Source organism: Copadichromis virginalis, linkage group LG4 (genome assembly GCF_057382275.1).
Source record: "Copadichromis virginalis isolate Kocher_CV1m ecotype Utaka linkage group LG4, C_Virginalis_male_GT1.1, whole genome shotgun sequence".
Lineage (NCBI taxonomy): Eukaryota > Metazoa > Chordata > Actinopteri > Cichliformes > Cichlidae > Copadichromis > Copadichromis virginalis.
Window position 1 is genome coordinate 2,683,179 of NC_140621.1, and position 19,261 is coordinate 2,702,439.

At 44.1% G+C, this 19,261-nt stretch overlaps 1 protein-coding gene across 3 annotated transcripts in view; it reads right to left on the bottom strand.

Moving 5' to 3' along the window:
- Positions 1-1,060: 1,060 nt before the first annotated feature.
- The window catches only part of LOC146710568 (syntaxin-binding protein 4), a 60,412-nt gene continuing 42,211 nt past the window's right edge, over positions 1,061-19,261 (bottom strand). For 2 of the 3 annotated variants that reach the window (XM_085453119.1, XM_085453122.1), the window contains 13 exons: positions 18,888-18,994; positions 17,509-17,650; positions 15,927-15,999; positions 13,300-13,388; positions 11,497-11,593; positions 9,389-9,516; positions 8,918-9,010; positions 5,869-5,934; positions 5,283-5,474; positions 4,882-4,998; positions 3,171-3,217; positions 2,946-3,073; positions 1,061-2,052 (listed from right to left, as the gene is read on the bottom strand). In XM_085453119.1, coding sequence (XP_085309245.1) covers positions 1,997-2,052; positions 2,946-3,073; positions 3,171-3,217; positions 4,882-4,998; positions 5,283-5,474; positions 5,869-5,934; positions 8,918-9,010; positions 9,389-9,516; positions 11,497-11,593; positions 13,300-13,388; positions 15,927-15,999; positions 17,509-17,650; positions 18,888-18,994 — 1,335 coding nt within the window. In that variant the 3' untranslated portion in view covers positions 1,061-1,996. The remainder of the gene's footprint in view (positions 2,053-2,945; positions 3,074-3,170; positions 3,218-4,881; positions 4,999-5,282; positions 5,475-5,868; positions 5,935-8,917; positions 9,011-9,388; positions 9,517-11,496; positions 11,594-13,299; positions 13,389-15,926; positions 16,000-17,508; positions 17,651-18,887; positions 18,995-19,261) is intronic. The other variant, XM_085453121.1, reaches the window with a different exon arrangement.

The window sequence follows — 19,261 nt, forward strand, 5'->3', positions numbered from 1 at the left end:
TTCTGGTTTCTGTTTTGCATTTCTATTTTTCCCCAGCTCTTCTTGGTGTTTATGTTGTTCTCAGGTTCTGGTTTCCATACTCCCTCTATTCTGTGTCCAGTCAGAGTCTGTGTCCGCCCTGGTCCCACGTCTCTGTTCCCTCTGTTGCAGTGCCTGCTTGTGTGTCTGTAAGTTCAGTCTGTGTTTCCTGTTTTACTTTGAAAGTCCGTGTCTGATGTTAATGCGTCTGGTTTTGCTTCCTTTGTCTCGTCAGCCCTGATTTGCCCCAGCTGTGTTTCCCTCCTGTTTCCCATTCCCTGATTGCTCCCTCTGTGTATTTTTGGGTCCTTTTCCTGCCTGCACATGACAGTAAAGAAGCAAAACCACACACACTGGGTCATTGCCTCACATGTCTCTGGTGCTGTGTAAGTGCCCCACAGTGACTTCCTGTGAGGGTTTAAATGGTAGATGGACTCCCTTTCCACTCAGTTTGACTTCTCTGAGTACTTTTTTACTACTAGCCTCATTCATATAAACACTTTCCCCCCTATGCTCAAGTACTTTTAACTTAACATCCGCACATACAGCACTGTGCAAAAGAAGATCTGTGCTTAGTTCTCCGAGATGTTTGGAGCAAACTACCCGCCGAGTAAAAACTGTGCACGTGGACCTAGAAGAAGGCAAAGGGTGGTTGCACCAAACACTGATGCGATTTCTTTGGTTCATTCACTGCATTTTGTTGATTGATGAAAGTAAATGATTCACACTGAAAGCACAGTGCTGTGTGTTTGTGTTTAGTTTATCTTCCCAGGGGTAACTCATCAATATAACTAGAAATGCCTGCAGGAGGAGCCAGAGATCAAGACAGCCCCCTCATTTGCAACCACGATTTCCACACATGACCCTAGAACGTCACGTCATTAGTCAGTATCCGCTTCCTGAACACCCTCGTGCACAAACTGTGAGCAGCTCTGGTTTCCTGCTTTTTGAGGGGCTTCTGTGGGAAGCAGTTGTGGTGAAATCGCCCCCTGTGAGCAGCACTGTTTGCTGGATGCTGAACAAAAGTCGAACTCGACACCAGTCCGGTCATCAGTTATTCCTTTAATATAAAACAGTAACAGAAAGAATGAGGCCACACCAAAGATGCAATCTGGTTGAAGGACATGTCATTATTGTCACTGCAGTTGTAGATGTCTGTAGAAATCAAATCTATGTTCAACATGTAGCCTAAGACTGAGGTCTGCCTACACAGAATACCAAACACAGTTTTACACAGCTGGAGCTACGGCAACAGGTACACTACTCCTGAACGCAGGAGACACAGCAACATGAACCAGGCAATGAGATGAAGATGATCCACGCTGCACCTTCAAACCTTCATTTCTTGTCTTCCATGACAGTGTGAGTAAGGGCGCGAGGGAAGGAAGCATGGCAGATGTTGTGTTAGAGCAGACGAGCTAATTTGTCATGGAGTTTCTGACACAGGGGGACACGCTGTACACATCAGCTTTCCAAGTAACAAGTCCTCCTTTTACGGAGTGGAGATGAGTTTGTGTTTGTGAGGATAGAAAAGAGGTTGGCAAGAGTATTAACAAGGTTTACAGCAGTGACACTGTGGGAGTGTGTGGAGGACTTGGTCATGCAGCTCCACCTGTACCACCTGCTGTAAGAGTAACACACTAGAGAATTGCAGCAGCACTTCTCACAGAGACTTCAGTACATGTGATGTGCTGCTGACAGGATGAGACCGAATCAGCAGATCCCACTGCTGAGCCCTGTGAGGAGCATTTGGAGTAACTGGAGGGAATACACTAATTTCATGTGCACAAACAGGCTTTGGCATTAAAACGTGGTCAGTCTGTCCCAGTGAGGGTTTAACTGTCGCTGTCGTCGTGTCCTGTCGTAGAATGGTGTGTTTGCTGCGGACTGTGGTGAAGTGCATGGCGAGGTCAGCTGCTCGTTGGGGGTCCTCTGCCCGGCCCAGGTCTGGACTCAGTCCTCTTTGGCTTGGTGCTGTTCACACATGGTGAGGACTGACATCTGGAGCTGAAGCTGCATCTGCACTCACCGGTTCTGTAGAAGAGGTGGACAGAAAGACTTGAGTCTATAGCAGTATGGTAATAGGAGGCAGTGGTGCCTGCTGCGAGCGGGAAAGACAACCCTTTGGATAAAGCAAACACAAATAGAGGTAGGGAAAATACCAGGTCTTTGTTTCAGCTGTGAGCAGTGAGGGCAGCAGCTAGTGGCTCACACTGTCACTGCAGGTCTGAATCACAAGCTGTTGCTTCCCTTTGACCCGTGCTGCGATGCTTCTGTCACAGGTAAGCCTCAAAGCCGTGTTTTTGAAAACTTACACACAAAGTAACTCATTTGAAACAGTGTTGCTTTGGTCACAGCTTGGATTTCAATCTCAGCTGTATTTAAAAAGAACTGAACATGAAGCCAGAACAGTTTCAGCTTCTAAAGAAACAGCTTTTAATCATCGTCACCACTTTATGTCCTGGGACCCTGCTTTCTCTACCTTTGTGAAAAAGGAACTTCAGCGGATCGGCCTGATGAGTAAGGATGAGATATTATCCATGTTTCATTGCTCCACTTCAGATCTGCTGCAGAACGATGGACAGCAGTGGTTGCACACTGGCTGCTTTAATATGTCACTGCCTTGAGGCTGCAGGTTACATCCACGTCTGTTATACTGTATGAGGTGAAGCGTGTGGAGTAATTTGGCACTAAAGACTTTGTATATATATTTTATACTGACGGCATTATAGCAGAGTTCTTGCTAAAGGATGGCTCATAATCAGTTCATCAATTCTTAAGCCGTGGCAAAAGAAAACTAATTTTCATCACATTATCTGAAAGTGTTTGCAGTTTGAACCTTTGTCCTTCCTTCCAAACATGGTGTTTCCACGTACTGTATGCACACAGTGTTCAGGCTTTTTATTCTGGGTTAGTGAGCTCTGTACCTTTATCAGTTGTGAGAGTACACACCCCCTCCACCAGCTCTTTGGCTTCCACAGCCAGCTGGAAGGCTGGGTCAGGAATTGGTGATGGGATGTCGGGGCTTTCCGTGGCAGGAGATGACCTGTTACTCCTGATATAGACAGACACACAAGCAGAAGGACAGTTGGAGCAGGAACTCGACTGCAAAGCTGTAAGGCGCTTGTAAGGTGAAGGTCGCGCTCTCTTACCCCCCTTCTCCAAATAGGCTGGGCGTGGTCAGCACTTTGTGGACGTTCTGTAAAGAGAGATAATGTGACAGCTGTAAGGCCGAGCGCTGGCAGCAGTAACACACACCGGGTCTCTCTGTGCTGTCAGGATGAAGCGAACCAGAGAGAAGAGCTTGATTGCTGGACCTCGTCAGTTATTAGTGTTATCAGCCACAGGCTGCACCTTCCCCTCGTTGTGTTTTTCAAACTGGTTTCTATGCTGATGGCTTTGTGCACACCCCTGTGTCTGACTGGTTCCTGCACCTTGCATCCTTCCACCATCACTGACGGCACCGATGGATATGAGGAAACATCCACCCACAGCCAATTCTCCTAGGACAGATGTTGGTGGAACAGCCTGTGCAGCAGCTGGTTTATGGCTGTGGACAGAGCTGTAGCACACTTCCATCACTGGGGGCAGACTGACTCCATCAGCTTATTTTCCTGTCACTAGATTTAAAGACCAGATCTGGAAATCTCAGAGCTGCACATGCAGCCTCCACATCATCTGCCGCACACCATGGAAGGAAACGCTCAAGCCTTTGGTCAAATAATGCAACAGTTATGTACAGCTCTATGCATTTTCCTACTCCATCTAATAAATCTACAGGTTCGCTTAAATAGTCTTAACTGCAAAATAAACCATCACATGCACAGTGGCTGACATGGGTCCCATAATGTGTTTTTCTCTGACATTTACACTTGAATGTTGTCCTGGGGGAAACACTGAGCTGTTAATAAGTTTGAATGACGACATCATTTCTGTACTGGCACTCAGTTACTAATAGCATTTTTGCCAAACAACCTTCAGTCTGTATGTGTGTGTGTCTGCAGGGAAGACCAGGAAATACAAACAGGTGGCGAGCACATCACTCTTGTTGATTAACCACAACTAAAGGGAAAGATGGCACAAACTGCATCCTTATTATCACGGAAGCTAACGTGTGTGTTTGTTTGACAATCAGAAGAACCGACGTCTGAGACCATTCTGCAGTTTTGTGTGGATGCTCAGTTATTGATCGTCTTCCCCCTAACGTGGGATATTTAACAGCTTTAGCAAAGAAAGGCTTTGATGGAGAGGGGACGTCAGCTCCCCTCTCCATCAAAGTGTGTGCATCTCTTATAACAAGTTGTTGGAAAAATAACCAGCGAGAATGTGGTGATTACACTGTCACCTGCTTCAGTGACTACAGTTGTGTAGCGAGCTGTTTTGCTGCTTCACCACCTTCACTTTTCAACGATATTGAATCTCTTTGTAGATGCTGACAGTTAACCACGTCACGCAGCGCTCAAGCCTTTCATTCAGCTGTTTCAGTTTTTATTCATATATTTTTATGCACTTTTTCCTGAACCTGTTAAAAGCTTCTATTTTAGAGATACACAGTCTTCAGCTTTGATAACTGAGTTCTTATCAATCAGTATAAGATTATATTCCCCACATTAACACTCTGTAGAATTTGTATTTTTATTAATACTTAAGGCTGAATTGAGTGTGTTGTGCAAAACAACTGTAGAAAGCTATGATAACACTTTGAGAAGAAGAAGCAATGTTAACAGCTTCGGATCGCTGTCCTGTCCCAGTTCGGACCGAGGTTTAGCTGTGAGACCAATACAACACTCTGGTATACAGAGTGGACTCAGTCTGCTTCCTGCCTGTTCACAGCTCTGTGTGCATCCAAAGGAACACCAGTACCTGAGCAAAGCCTAGCAGTTTCTTGTTGGAGATCTCCAGAGTTTTCCTGCTCAGCTCGGACTTCTTCAGCTGGCAGTCGATAGTCGTCAGCCTCCTCTTCAGCTCGCCCACCTCCTCCTGACAAACACACCAACACACTCAGCTTGTGTACGTGTGTCACGTAGACAACTCTTTGGGTGCATGAGTGCATCATGTATCACTATACAGTACAATGACCTTTGACCTAATGCCTGAACATATTGGATGTGTAAGATGTAGAGTACTGTGAAGATGCATTTAAAAATACAGACAGATGTTCAGACAGATGTTTCCCCAAATTTCAAGGCTGAAATGAGGTTTTCTTGCTCTCCTGTCAGTGGCCCTGAACAAGGCTGTGGGCCACGACTCTGACATCATTGTACCTGCATGGACTCTGCTCCCCGTCTTTGCTTCTTGGTGGCCAGCTGGCTCTTCAGGTCTCTGATCTCAGCCTCCAGCAGCTGGATGACTTCTTCATAGTCCTGCTCAGCACTGCCGGCCTGCCGATGCACCGCCTCAGACGCCTGCAGACGACTCTTCAGGCGAGTGTTCTCCTCTACAGTCAGACAGGCTTTCTAGGAGAAATGACAGAAGGATTCACTCGCTGCCTTCAGTCTTCGTCCATGTTTTCAGATGATTCAGCTGCCAGTGAGACGTATTTTACATTGCTAAATACAACAGGATGATCATATGAATATGTTATTAGCTATTTCATTTTACCAGCTGAGAAATCTTTACATTCTTGGTTCTCATACTTAAACTGTCCTACGACATCGAGAAGCTGCACAACAACACCATTTCTAATCATTCATCAACTAAAAAACAGCCGGCATTATCAGCAGACTCAGTTTGATTAGTTTCACTACAAAAATAATTTCCATTCAACTTTGACCCCACGCTCATATCCCACAGTTATAAAGATGTAACTTGAGACTGCGCGTCTCCACAGGCTGCAGGCTGGCCTCTGACCTCTGAGGTCTTCTGCAACTCCTCCTCGAGGGTTTTCTTGCTGTGTTCCATGTCCTTCAGCATCACCTGCCAAGAGAGGCAGCAGATGAAGTGGCAGCTTCCTGTATGACTGTTAAAGACCCCACCTTTCCATTCAGAGGACAGACACACAACTGTGAGGAGAAAAAGCAGCTAAATCTTGGTGAGGTTGGGACGTTGGGCTTCGTCTGTGGTTTTCCCACTGAGTGTGTGTTTGTTGGCTAAGTGTGGAAACAGGATTCTATGTGTTTAGTTTTAAACTGCAAAACGTATTCTCACTACTTCACTTGGTAGCCAAAGAAATGCCACCAAAACGCCCGCTCCAGCCCTAGTCTATGATCCAAAGAGATGACTGAGACTAAGAGTGTAAATGTGCCTATTAAACCATATTTCTGGGCACTGTTGAAGGAAGCAGGTTTAGCTAGCCATGCCGAGTCAACTCTGAGACGAGGAAAACTCGTGTTTCCTGAACTTTCCTCCGACTCCTCCCATCCTGTTTATTCTCCAAAGTGGCTGTCAGAGCACGGAGCGAATTCAACTGCAGATTTTTAGAAACAGTTAACCTGAGTGCTTTTACAGTCATTCTGTCATCAGTATATAAGAACAACGACAGTAATTATGTCACTCATTTATTATCAGCTCAGAATAAAATCCATTTTTTCCATCGTTCTAACTCTGTGACTAATGCAGCTGAAATGCTAGTGCCAGTTCTGTTACATTATACAAGCTTGCATTTACACTGCTATGCTGATGACACCCAGCTCTATCTGTGCATGAAGCCAGATAACACACACCAATGAGTTAAACTGCAGGAATGTCTTAAAGACATAAAGACCTGGATGGCCGCTAACTTTCTGCTTCTTAATCCAGATCAAACTGAGGTTATTGTACTCGGCCCTGAAAAGCTTAGAAATATGGTATTATTTGACTGTTGGAGTTTTATATTATTGTAGGGTACATCCTCTATAGTGAAATTAACAAAGTTTTACAGTTTACATCATATATAGTTAATCTCTGTAATATTCTGAATATTTAAGGAGCTTGGAAAGAAAAGCGTCTGGACTTCTTTAAGTTGCTTGAAGACGTTTCACCTCTCATCCGAGAAGCTTCTTCAGTTCTAAGGTCAAATGGTGGAGAGTCCCAGATATAAACCTAGTGGGAGTGACCCCCCACAGAGGGACAAAAGGACCCCCTGATGATCCTCTAATCGCCTGAGCCAAAGTGTGAAACTGGGTGTGGGTCCCAATCAGCCAGAGTTTCGGGTGAGTTCATTGTGAAACCTGGCCCCACCTTATCATGTGAATTCCTGAGGTCAGATGGCCCAGGATGTGAGTGGGCGTTAAGGCGTCTGGGAAGGATCTCAAAACTGGATTATAGATGGCAGAGAGTTGGTGTCGTAAACCCCGCCTCTGTTCAAAGATGGTCGCTCACAGTGGACATAGATGGCTTCTTTCACTCCTCTTTCAAACCATCTGTCCTCTCTGTCCAAAATGTGAACATTGGCATCCTCGAAAGAGTGACCTTTGACCTTTAGATGCAGATGGATGCTGAGTCTTGTCCTGTGGAGGTGGCTCTTCTGTGTTGTGCCATGCGCTTGTGAAGTGGCTGTTTGGTCTCTCCAATGTAGAGGTCTGAGCATTCCTCGCTGCACTGTACAGCATACACCACGTTGTTAAGTCTGTGTTTTGGAGTTTTGTCTTTCGGGTGAACCAGTTTGTGTCTGAACGTGTTGCTGGGTCTGAAATGCACCGGGATGTCATGTTTGGAGAAAACTCTCCTGAGTTTCTCTGATACACCGGCTACATAGGGGATGACAATGTTGTTGCGTCTGTCCTTCTTATCCTCCTTCGCTGGTGTCTGATCTTCTTTTCTGTGCCTCTTTGCTGACTTTAAGAACGCCCATTTAGGATAGCCGCACGTTTTGAGTGCTTCCTTTACATGTGTGTGTTCCTTCTTTTTCCCTTCAGGCTTAGAGGGAACATGTTCTGCCCGGTGGTGTAGGGTCCTGATTACTCCAAGTTTGTGTTCCAGAGGGTGATGGAAGTCAAAGAGGAGGTACTGGTCTGTGTGTGTGGGCTTCCGGTAAACTTCGATGTTGAGGTTGCCGTTCTCTTCAATGTGCACAGCGCAGTCCAGGAAAGGCAAACAGTCGTCCTTTGTGTCTTCCCTGATGAACTTTCTGTTTTTATCCACAGAGTTAATGTGCGCAGTGAAGGATTCCACTTCTTGTGTCTTGATTTTGACCCAGGTGTCGTCCACATATCTGTACCAGTGGCTGGGTACTCTTCCTTTGAAAGAGCCAAGAGCCTTCCTTTCCACTTCCTCCATGTAAAGGTTGCTGCAATAGGTGACACGGGGGAGCCCATGGCACAGCCATGTTTTTGTCTGTAGAAGCCTTCGTTGTACTTGAAATATGTAGTGGTGAGGCAGAGGTCTAACAGTGTGCAGATCTGATCGGGGTGAAGCTGGTCCTGTCCTCCAAGGAGCTGTAATGTGCAGCCATAATAAACAGGAGCACTGAGAGCGCACTCAGCCACGACACCACTGGAGTTAAAATGTTTGTTACAGCTCTGTGCCAGAAAACCACCAGGACAATGCAGCAATCGTCTGTGCTCTTACTCACAGTGATACATTTCACTGTAAATTTGAATCATTTTGTCACCATTTTATCGATACACGGCGACACGTGTAGGTGCCGATCATGGGCATCATTTTATGTGAGTGTGCTCAGAGTGTGACGCCCAGTTTAACAGAGACAGCTCCTGACCATCATCATGATACTCATCATCTCTAACTGGGGCTTCGGGTTTGTCGAGCCAGCTAAGGTAAATTAGCCTGAGTGTGTTGGACTTCATTCTTAGTAAAGACCACAGGACAGATACGAAACAAGACAGTAGACATAATAAAAGACACTGTGGGACAGAGGGAGACACAGTCAAAGAAAAGTAAAAGTAAAGCTACTAAGAGAAAACATAACAGCTGGAAGTCCTCACCACTAACCAAAGAGGGACAAACAAAGGTGTGTTTTCACCTTGAGCTGTTTCATCTGCGTCTGCAGCTGCTTCACCTCAGTCTGAAACTGCTCCATCTCCTCACTGCTGTAGCTGCACTCTGATTCATATGTCTGCACGCGCACACACACACACACACACACACACACACACACACACACACACACACACACACACACACACACACACACACAGTTAGCCCTTCATTTCTGGGTGGAAATTTTAAAATATTAGATTAATTGTGACTGGAGTTTGTTTTAAAGCTTAGATTTTATGCTATTTATGCCTTTTTTGCTGCTCTTTTTTAAAAGTCATTCTTTTAAACTGTATTTATTCTTTTTAAACTGTATTGCTTCTTGCACTGTAGAGGCTGGTGAGAAACAGTATTTGGTTTCAGGCTGGGTAACATCATACAATAAACTTCTTGAGTCTTAATTAATTACAGAGTCTGCTGTTTTGTGTCTATATGAGCGGCTGTGAGAGCTGCTTACAGGTGAGTGGAAGGCTGAGGTATCCATCAGACTAGCTGCTTCATGGTAGGAGAATGTGAAGGGACCCGTCTCCAAGCCCAGCTCCTCCAGGTTCTCCTGGAAGATGTTCCGGGTTGCCTCCACAAAGTCTGAGCCATCACACCAAAACAGATGGGATTCATTGTTTTAACAGAAAAACAAGGAAAAGCAAACAATCAGGGTCATGTGTACACACACACACACACACACACACACACACACACACACACACACACACACACACACACACACACACACACACCTTGTAAAAATCTGTGAGTCAAAGCGAAGAAAGGTAAAAGAAAGAAAGACCTCCAAGTAATTAACTTGCCCACTCCAGCTCCTACAACCAAATGCAAAGTAGGGAAGAGGGTTAGCTCCACCCACCACAACTCCCAAGCTAGCAAGAATTATCTATTCACGCATTTGGGTCCCCATAAAGAGAGACACACACAGACACACACACCTTACTGTATATGAAATTATAGAGTGGCTCCAACAGCGTTACAGGCTCTGGACCCTTTCACGTCTGTCACATGGCTCAGGGTGAACCTGCACTCATCTGTTAAAACCACGGGACACCAGTGGTGGACCTGCCACTCCTGGTATTTTGTGAATAAATGCCAGTTGGGCTCCATGGTACCGTACAGTGTGCACAGCACCCACTAGAGGACATCCAGCCCTCTGACCACTCTCCTTAGGATGCATTCACACCAGCGGCCTGCTGCAGGTTATTTTGTAGCTCTGACAGTTCCTCCTTGCACGAAGGAGCAGATGCTGGTCTAGCTCATGGCTTATGCATGTCCAGCTCTCCTCGAGTAATCTCCTGTCTCCTGGAAGCTCCTCCACGCTCTTAAGAAACGTTCTGGAAACAGCACATATTGATGTGCCATCTTGGCGTATCCCCTCATGCTACCAGTAGTAACACTGAGTCTAGCCTAATGCGACACTAGTGAAAAAACAGTCAGAAAAGATGAGGAGAGAAAAATGTCAGCGACCTTCATCTGTAAAGTCACTACTGTCGCCCCTCTAGTGGACCTGTTGTTAATGTCAACGATACCAAAGCAGCTCAAACTGATGAACAACTGCAACATCCCAAAGGTTAAACTGTTGATGCTATACTCTGATTAAAAAGTGTTCCTTTACATTTTGGGATTAGTGTGTGTCACAAAAGCATAAAAGAAAAGCACTGACAACAACAGCGAGCCCAAATATCCAAAAACCCTCCGCTGGGTCAACGCTCCAGAAGCCAGACACGGCAGAAACACATTTATGCACTTTCTGCATCTTCTCTTTGACTGTACAGGACAGACACTGCACTGCTATGACGTGGCTGCATAGCTTTAGTCAGGGGTATTTCTGAGGTATAGCTCAGCAGTGTGCATCAGTGTGCATCTGAATATCACCTGCGGCAGTTACTACAGTTGTGTGGCGAGGTTAAAAAGCTTCTTTGTCACACTGAAAACTGACTTTAGGTGTAACATACATCTTTAAGCCATTACTTTGTCGTACGCTCCTCAGCATCACAGAGTTACATGAAAAGGCAACAGACCTGATCTGTTCTTCGAGACGCTGAACAACCTGCCTGCCAGGTGACTCATCACTGCAGCATTCATGTTCCTCAGCTCACCTACAGGACCCTACACACTCAAACTGTGCGGCTGTCATCAGCATTACAGCAACTGCTTTGTCACAGAAAAGCATCCTGGAAGCTTGGTGGCATGGAGGCATGTGTCAGGATGGGATCTCATGTTTGACCTGCAGTCTAAAGACTAAGCTGCCTGTACAGTTTAATATCATGCACACCCTTTATCATCCAGTCCTTTCTGTCAGTGAGCATTAACAGGTACACGCAGGTGAATTTAGCCCTACGATGTAAACGCTGGCCCTCCAAACGACTGGAAACATGTAGTCACAGCTGGTTACACAATCTGACATTTTACACAAGTGACACAACCAATAAGAAACATGCTGCTGTCACATGATTTGACAGGACCTCAGCACAGATCTTCCACCCAACAGCTGACACGACTACAAATGTGTGCGGCTCATATCAGTGAGTGTACGTGTGCTGCTTGCATGCACGTCACCTCCATAGGCCACGGTGCCTTGTGGGTCTGTGGTCAGACTCTGTCGCAGCTGCTTCTTCTTCTCTTCTGTGACATCCAAACCAAGGAAGGACAAGGCCTAAGAGAGACAGGAGCATGAAGCATGAAGCATTGTATGCTGTCATCAAACTGCACTCTGCATATCACACTTTGTTCTCCAAGTAAAATTATACTTCATTACAAATATTAGCCTAAAGTTACTTCACAAAGCATCTGCAAAGAGGACGCTTGTCTAGGAGACATACTGATACACCTGAGCTACCAGGACAGGATGCAGTAGAAGAAAGTACAAAAACTGCCTACATACACTTTGAGTAATGTGTTTTTCATAAATCGATTATAGAGTTCTTTAATTAGCAAATTCACCGCAGTCATAAAGCAGACACTGCTCTGTTCAACACGTGTGTAATTCCTTTGTTTTCAATAGAGTTTTGTACACTGCCTGTTCGTTTTCCTTTGCAGAGCCAACAAATCAGGACAGAATGTTGCCAGTGTTTAAACTCACTGTGTTTCTAATCCCTGGATCAACATGCCCAAGCAAAATGTTGGCAACATTAAAATCAACCTAAATAACAGTAACAACTGTACAAAGAGAGAGTCGTAAAGCTGAAGGGACAGAGTCTGCTGACAGGGTAAAAATAATCCACATGCAATGGAGCAGGCAGGGCAGGCCTGTAAGAGGGAGATTAATAACTGGATGCATAAAGATGATGGGCTGGGAGTACTGGGATACTGTGGGTCCAATCTGAAGTCAAATCTGGGTTCGGGCTGAGGCCAGTTTCTATTAGTTTCTGATGACTGAAAGTGATGAGTGCACTGCAGGAAGAAGCAGTGAAAAGGCGAAATAACATAGGAAAAGGTGCAGAGTGGGTGGGAGCTATACTGAGTAATACCAAAATCAGGAAGAGAATGAAGCTCACTGAGAGAGCAACTGCAGAAGATGAGAAAGGTGACGCCGTGGTTAACGGTGGTCCCTGTGGTAATCGGAGCACTTGGAACAGTGACTCTTAAACTAGGCGAGTGGCTCCAGCAGATCCAGGAACGACATCTCTGCAGGGAGGAGCGCAGACTCTCAGGCCTTTGGTAGAGGGCCCAAGCATGAAGGATAAAGAGCACCCAGAGGGCAAGTGGGGGACATTAGTGCACACTAATCCATCCAAATCATCCATTATCCAGGTGCTCCGATCACTTCCATGGCCCAGGTGTGTACAATCCCGGGTCGCTCTCAGGAGCTCAGTGAATCCCAGCGTGCTTCCATGATAGGATGCTGTCTGCAATCATTTCCTCACTACTAAATATTCCACAATCAACTCTTAGTGGTATTACACAGAGGGGAACAATTGGGATAGACGGCAACTCAGCCACAAGCGGCAGGTCACGTAGAAAGTGCCTCTCTAGCAGCGAATCGCTTAAAGGACCAAAACGACCTCGGTCCACCACATCCTGCCACGGTGGTGTTTCTGCATGCAACGCTTAGCGTCTCAGCCCTGAGCTGCTGCAAATCAGACTCATAAGGGAATTTTCCAGGAAGCTGACATCACTTCCTAGTTCGTTTCTCACATACCTGCTGGTAGGTATTCAACACTGTCGACCAGGATCACCCACAAACCTCGATCCAGTTTCTGACTTCAACAACACACACCTTTCAACCACCAACCATATATGCCTTCACATGTGTCATCGCTCTCACATAATCTGTGTGATTTCTTTAGTATGAGTGTCCACTTAACTGTGTATCAGGCAGCACAGGTCTAAAGAAGCCTACCCGAGCAGGTCAGGACTCACCAAGTCTAATTTGTCTGATTTGAGGCGAATGTAAGGGTCCAGGGTTATCTTAGGTTTTGCTCCTGTCGGGGATCTCTGGCTGGTTGAACCTGGAGAAAGAAAATGAAGAAAAGAAAATCAGGACTGACTTTGGTTAAAAAGAAAAAAAAACGAAACCAGAAGTTTGGGTTGTTTAAAAAAATCCTTTCTTAAGTAGACTGCGTATATACACACAGATGTGTGGTACATAGAACAAGGAAGCACTAGCTCAGGGGTCGGCAACCTGCGCTCTTTAGCTCTGCGGCTCCACGTGGTTTGGAAAACAAAGTATTTAACTGAAGTGTATTTTATTTGTGTTAGTTCGTTTTTAACTTGTGCTTCTAAATTGGAAGATTATTGTGATCTTGAAATATAAAAATAAAATGATGTTATTATTTTTCATCTCTCACAATAAGCATCATTCACATAAACCATACCAGCCGAAATGCTGTGCGTTTGTCGAGACTTTCAACCCAGGCAGGCCAAGTATGGATCCTCATGCATCCACATACGTATGTGAGCAGCTCCTCCATGAACTATGGTAACAACAAACACGCTCACGCCTCACAGACGACAGCTTACAGTCCTTTTTTACAGCTTTGTAATTCATTTAAAAGAGACCTTCACCTGGGTGCATCTCCTTTTTGCTGTATTTTTTAAGAGTTCAAAATGTGTTCATTACATAAATAAAATGTAATTTTCTCTGTAGCACTTCATGGATTTCATAAGCAACACACCTTAGTTGTCTATACAAAGCATAAAGGTAAAAAACAATAACAGTGTTATCTTCATTTTAGATGTCAGAAAGTATTTGCGGCTCCCAGTGTTTGCTTTTCCGTGGAAACTGGGTCCAAATGGCTCTTTGAGTGTTAAAGGTTGCTGACCCCTGCACTGGCCTCTTAACAGAATACTGAAAGTGTAATTAGGAGTGAGGAACAGCAGGAGAAATATCGTTATATAATCTGTCATATCAGAGTTGAATAGACAACCTGATGTCGGTGTTGCTGGTTTAAAGCAGGTCTTTGTGACTGTGAGCGATGGTACAGGGAAAAGCAGATGATTAAAAAGAGAGGAACTGAAGAAAAGTGGATGATTATGTAGACGCGAGGGGAGGGAGCAGCCAGCCATTCATATGATGCGTTTTTCTGTCCCAGATTTGAATGGCTGCTCTGCTCTTCTGACTTTAAACTCTGTTTACACTCATGTTACTGTTTTACATTGTCTTCATAGTGTGGAGTCATTTTGTAGATTAACTGATTTAAGAGGAGTATTTATCCGAAATGTTGTCACAGTGAACCATATTTAACCTGGATCATAATCCTGGAACATTATATTTTGTGTGTGCGCTCACCTCACTACAAAGTGCTGACATCTGTCACAGCTAGCAACTGGCTTAGAGGCTGGCAGGGAGTGAAATGATTAGAGTACCTAGAAAATAACCTTGGCTGGGTAATCCCAGCCAATTGGATTGGGAAAGGCTGTCCAGTGGCTTTCGGCCGAGAGCCACGGGCAGCCCTATGACACTACAGCTGCTGGTCTGAAGCAGTCCTTCAGTATGACGACAACTGGACTGCTTCAGATCGTTTTCAGTTTCCTTTGGCAAAGTGATGTTCTGCTGAGAGGCATTTGTTGCACCAGAAATAAAGAACAGCAGACATAACGCGAGCCAAAAATATGTTGAAATGAATATGAACTGTGAATACGTCCATTCACTTAAAGACTGCTCTTATCTGTGTTATCTAAATGTTTCTATGTAACATGCTGAGCCACCGCATGCATCAGTACAGCCTCACTGATCTGAGATCCAGTCTCCACTTCTCTGGCTTTACTTCAGGACTGAGACAGATGTTCAGCTGAACTGTGGTGACTGAAGTGCACTAATAAGAGTCACCATTTTCATGAACTATGTATTGAATCATTAGTTGATGTTAATCTCTGGCTTTCTTCCACAGCGTGTCTTTGTCCTGTCATCATCCTCCAAACCCAGCCAGTCACATGTCCACCCCTCCCTGAGCCTGGCTCAGCTGGAGGTTTTTCCTTTTAAAATCAAGTTTGTCCTTCTTGCTCTCGCCAAGTGCTTCCTCTTGTTGGAGTTTCCTCTGTGTTAAAGCAGTTTGAGGCGACTCTTTGATGATTTGGTGCTACACAGATAAAACTGAACTGAACTGAATCAGGAACCCCCCCGCTGTGATCTAGCAGTACTAACCACTGACCCACTGTGCATATGAGTCAAATCAATAAATGACAAAGAAAAATCCCTCACGTGTTGGTGCTGGCTCTGTGCTCAATGTGCATATGTGGCTCCCTTCCTGATGCTGTCATCAGCTTCCTGATGACATTTGTTTTTCTGTCTTCTCGATACTTTTTCACACTGTGCATTCTTTTGCTAAACATTAGCCAAACATGTGTTCTCAGTGTAGCAGAGTTTTTTATTTCCAGAGTTTTTGTTGAACAGCGGAGCTCTTAGTCTTATACCAGAGGTTCCCAAAGTGGGGGTGGCGCCCCATATGAATTAAGAAAACGAACGCTTAGACACTGCTAGCATAATGGACAGGCTCCCGGGGTGGGGGGACAGCACTGTAGTCTGAGTGCAAACACAGAGGTCTCACCTGAAACATGAATATCTGGAGGACAGATGTCAGGAGAAGGTGAGGAAGGTGGGGCTGGCTCCTCTGCACAGATCTACACCAATAACACAAGGAAAATAGTTAAATAGAATTCCAATACTAATGACCAATGAGTTAATTAGTGTAGCTAATAATTTTGCTGTCCCAAAGGTGGATCCTGTTCGTCTAGACGTAGTGTTTTCAGTGGGAGAAACGTTTCATCCAGGTGACGTCTTCAGTCTCAGCTGACTGCAGGTTTCAATCTTATAAACAGGACATTTGCATAATGACTGAAACCAGCCCACTGAAGGAACAATGGGCTGGGAGGTCAGTTCTTTGATCATTAATATGTAAATTGTCATGACCGCTGATCAATGGCCATGAGTACCATTCACAGAGAGTTGGGGAATGGCTGCAATCACATCATTGTAAGATGGTGACAGATAGACCCTTAGGCCCCCTCCTCGATTCAGAGATGGTCTTTCCCTTATTAGATTTATTAGATTTAGTAGCTGGTAGTAGCAGAACTGGGACTGAAGCTAGATGATGCAATGGTCTAGCTCCAGTTCTGGCTGTCTCTATATTGACATTAAACACAACAGTTCTAAGTTCTTTGTGGTAACTGTGGACCAAACTCTATAAATGAGAAAGTAAAGAAATGAATTTCTTCCAACTTTCTTTAACCTTCTAAGACCTGAACTCTTCCATGGCATGCATTTTAATTTCTCTTTGATATTTGGGCATACTGGGGCCCAATGAATGTAAAAATAAAGAATTACCAGATTTTTTTTTTACCTTATTTTTGCTTTTAAGAAAAATCAGAGCCACATCTGAGGATATTCGTTTACAATTGTGATAGAACAGCAGCAGCATAATGTCCTCGTAAGTGGATATCAGGCCCTTGCCGAGCAAAATTGAGTATTTTGGTCTAAATAACCCAAAATGTGATGTCCACATATGTGGACGCCAGGCCCTAGGAGGTTAAAAATCATAATTATTTAATTCAACATTTTACATGTCAGAGAGTTTGAACTGGCTACAGTTTCACTTTGTAAAATCACTCTGATGTTGACCCACCTTATGTAACATGCTATATACTGTGAGAAGTACAACTACTCTTTAGTCAATAACGGTTCATTAATCAGTGTGTTTATTGGACTATGTTTATTCCTCAGTTATACCAAAGTACAGCGGCCTTTTCAAAGTTATTTGGTTGATCTTTTAGCATTTTTTTGACGACATTAGTACAATATGAGACTTTAGCTCAAAGAATAAATGTAGTCTTAACCTGCAATTTTTGAAACAACATAATCGACTCAGCCAGCTGACACATTTAAGGACACCTGGTGTTTTTTGTGTTTTTGAATGAGGATAAATAGCAACAGTAACTCTGTTTCCCAGAGCTCAGTCAGGTTGTTTTTTTTATCCTGCAGTCGGTGTGCTGATATAGGTACAGAAGATACAACTCTAATCTTTCTTTTACATGGAAATCCTGCTTCTTCTGCAACTTCTGGTTTGCTGTGAGAATAACAGGCCACTTCTTCTATGAATGACCTGTAGGAGCCGTGTATGTGGTGGAGCTGACCTCGGGTGATCGGATGTGGACTTTTAAGCGTCCAGAGTTGTAGCTGTTGCCCGAGGCTCGCTGGAGCCCATTGTGAAGAGACGTGCTGCTGGGAAAAAGTCCTTTACCCGGGATGAAGGCTATGTCCACAGCAGTATCTTGGCTAGAGACAAACACATAAGCATGTGATCAGTGTTGGCACACAAAGCGTGGTCCATGTATGTGGGACATTTTGTTTACCCATTTACAAAAACACATTCAACTTTGGGCTTAAAGTGTAGTATCAGCTTTGACACTGTATTTACAGGTGGGTCTATGGCAGTTTGTGTAAAAGTCATTTGGTTGCAGTCTTTAACAAAGCTTAAATCAGGTTGCTTTTTCCAACCCAGGATCGAAGATGCTGTAGAAGATAATGTTTCCACAGTATGAAGGTTTCTGCACAACTTTATTTATTTAAGTATTATAAGTTATTAGCTTAAACTGTTACAAGAAAAACTAAAAGAGTGATATGAGCTTTTCTCAGTTTGAACTGATTTTAATGATCTACATGTAACCCAGTGAACTGGAGAGAGTGTATATCCATGCCATCACACTGCTTTATGTCTTTTACAGACAATGTTTTACACTTATACTCATCATAGTATCCACCATCCTCTTTACAATGTGTCCAAAACCGTGAGACTTTTTCTTAAGTCTAATCTGGCCTTGCTATTCTGATCACTGGTTTGTGAAGCTGTCCTGCAGTGCTGTTATCTAGCTGCTTGATGTAAAAGGCCACCACTCTTGCAAAAAAAAGCCTTTTACATGGATTTCCGTGTAAGGGGAGGGATTTCATCCCTTCATATAATGTCAATCTCACAAATGACTTTTTGTTTTTTTTCATAGAATGTGCTAAAATCCTGAATCATGTGCTCTCACTGTCTGCCTGGTTTCCCATAATTTCATTGTATATGTACAATGACAATAAAGGGCTATTCTATTCTATTCTATTGTACTGAGATGTCTTTTGACTTTATGCTCTGTGCTTCCAACTGCAGGTGTCACACTTGGAGTCAGTTCCAGACCTTGGATCTTATTTCTTTATGAGGAAGCTTTGAAAATCTATCCTGCCTGCATCTGTCAGCTGTCTAACCCTGTGTATAGGAATAACTCTGTTTCAGTGGGTACTGCAGTACTTTTGTTTGGTATATCTTTAAACTGAAACTGGGAAAACATTCATTATCTGACTCTAACTTAATATGTGTTGGAAAACAGTAAAAATAACAAAGAAATCATGTCAATGTCCAAAAACACACAGACACTAAGATCAAAACTGCTTATACTGTAGCACTGTGTATACACTGGCTCATTGTTCCACACTAGACTTTGGTACATTCATTTCTAACATGAACACCACTCACCTGAATTTCACTTTGTTTAGCATGCTTTTGGCCTCTTCATGTGTCACACCAATCAAGGACTCCTTGTTAATAGCAATGAGCTGATCTCCCGGTCTCAACCGTCCATCCTGCACAACAGGGAGACAGTTTTATTCCCACTGAGCAGGAGGCTACAAGCCCTGTTTCTCCTTATTTAAAAGTACAATAAACTGTCAGGGCCACTTCTAAGAATCAAAGTACTTATCCAAGTCTAGTCATTATCAGCTCTTTTCAACTGCAGGAACATAACTGCAACATGTATTTCAGTTCAATCCAATTCAATTTTATTCATATAGCACAAAATCATAACAACAGTTGGCTCAAGGCGCTTTGTTCTGTAAGGCACGATCAATAAT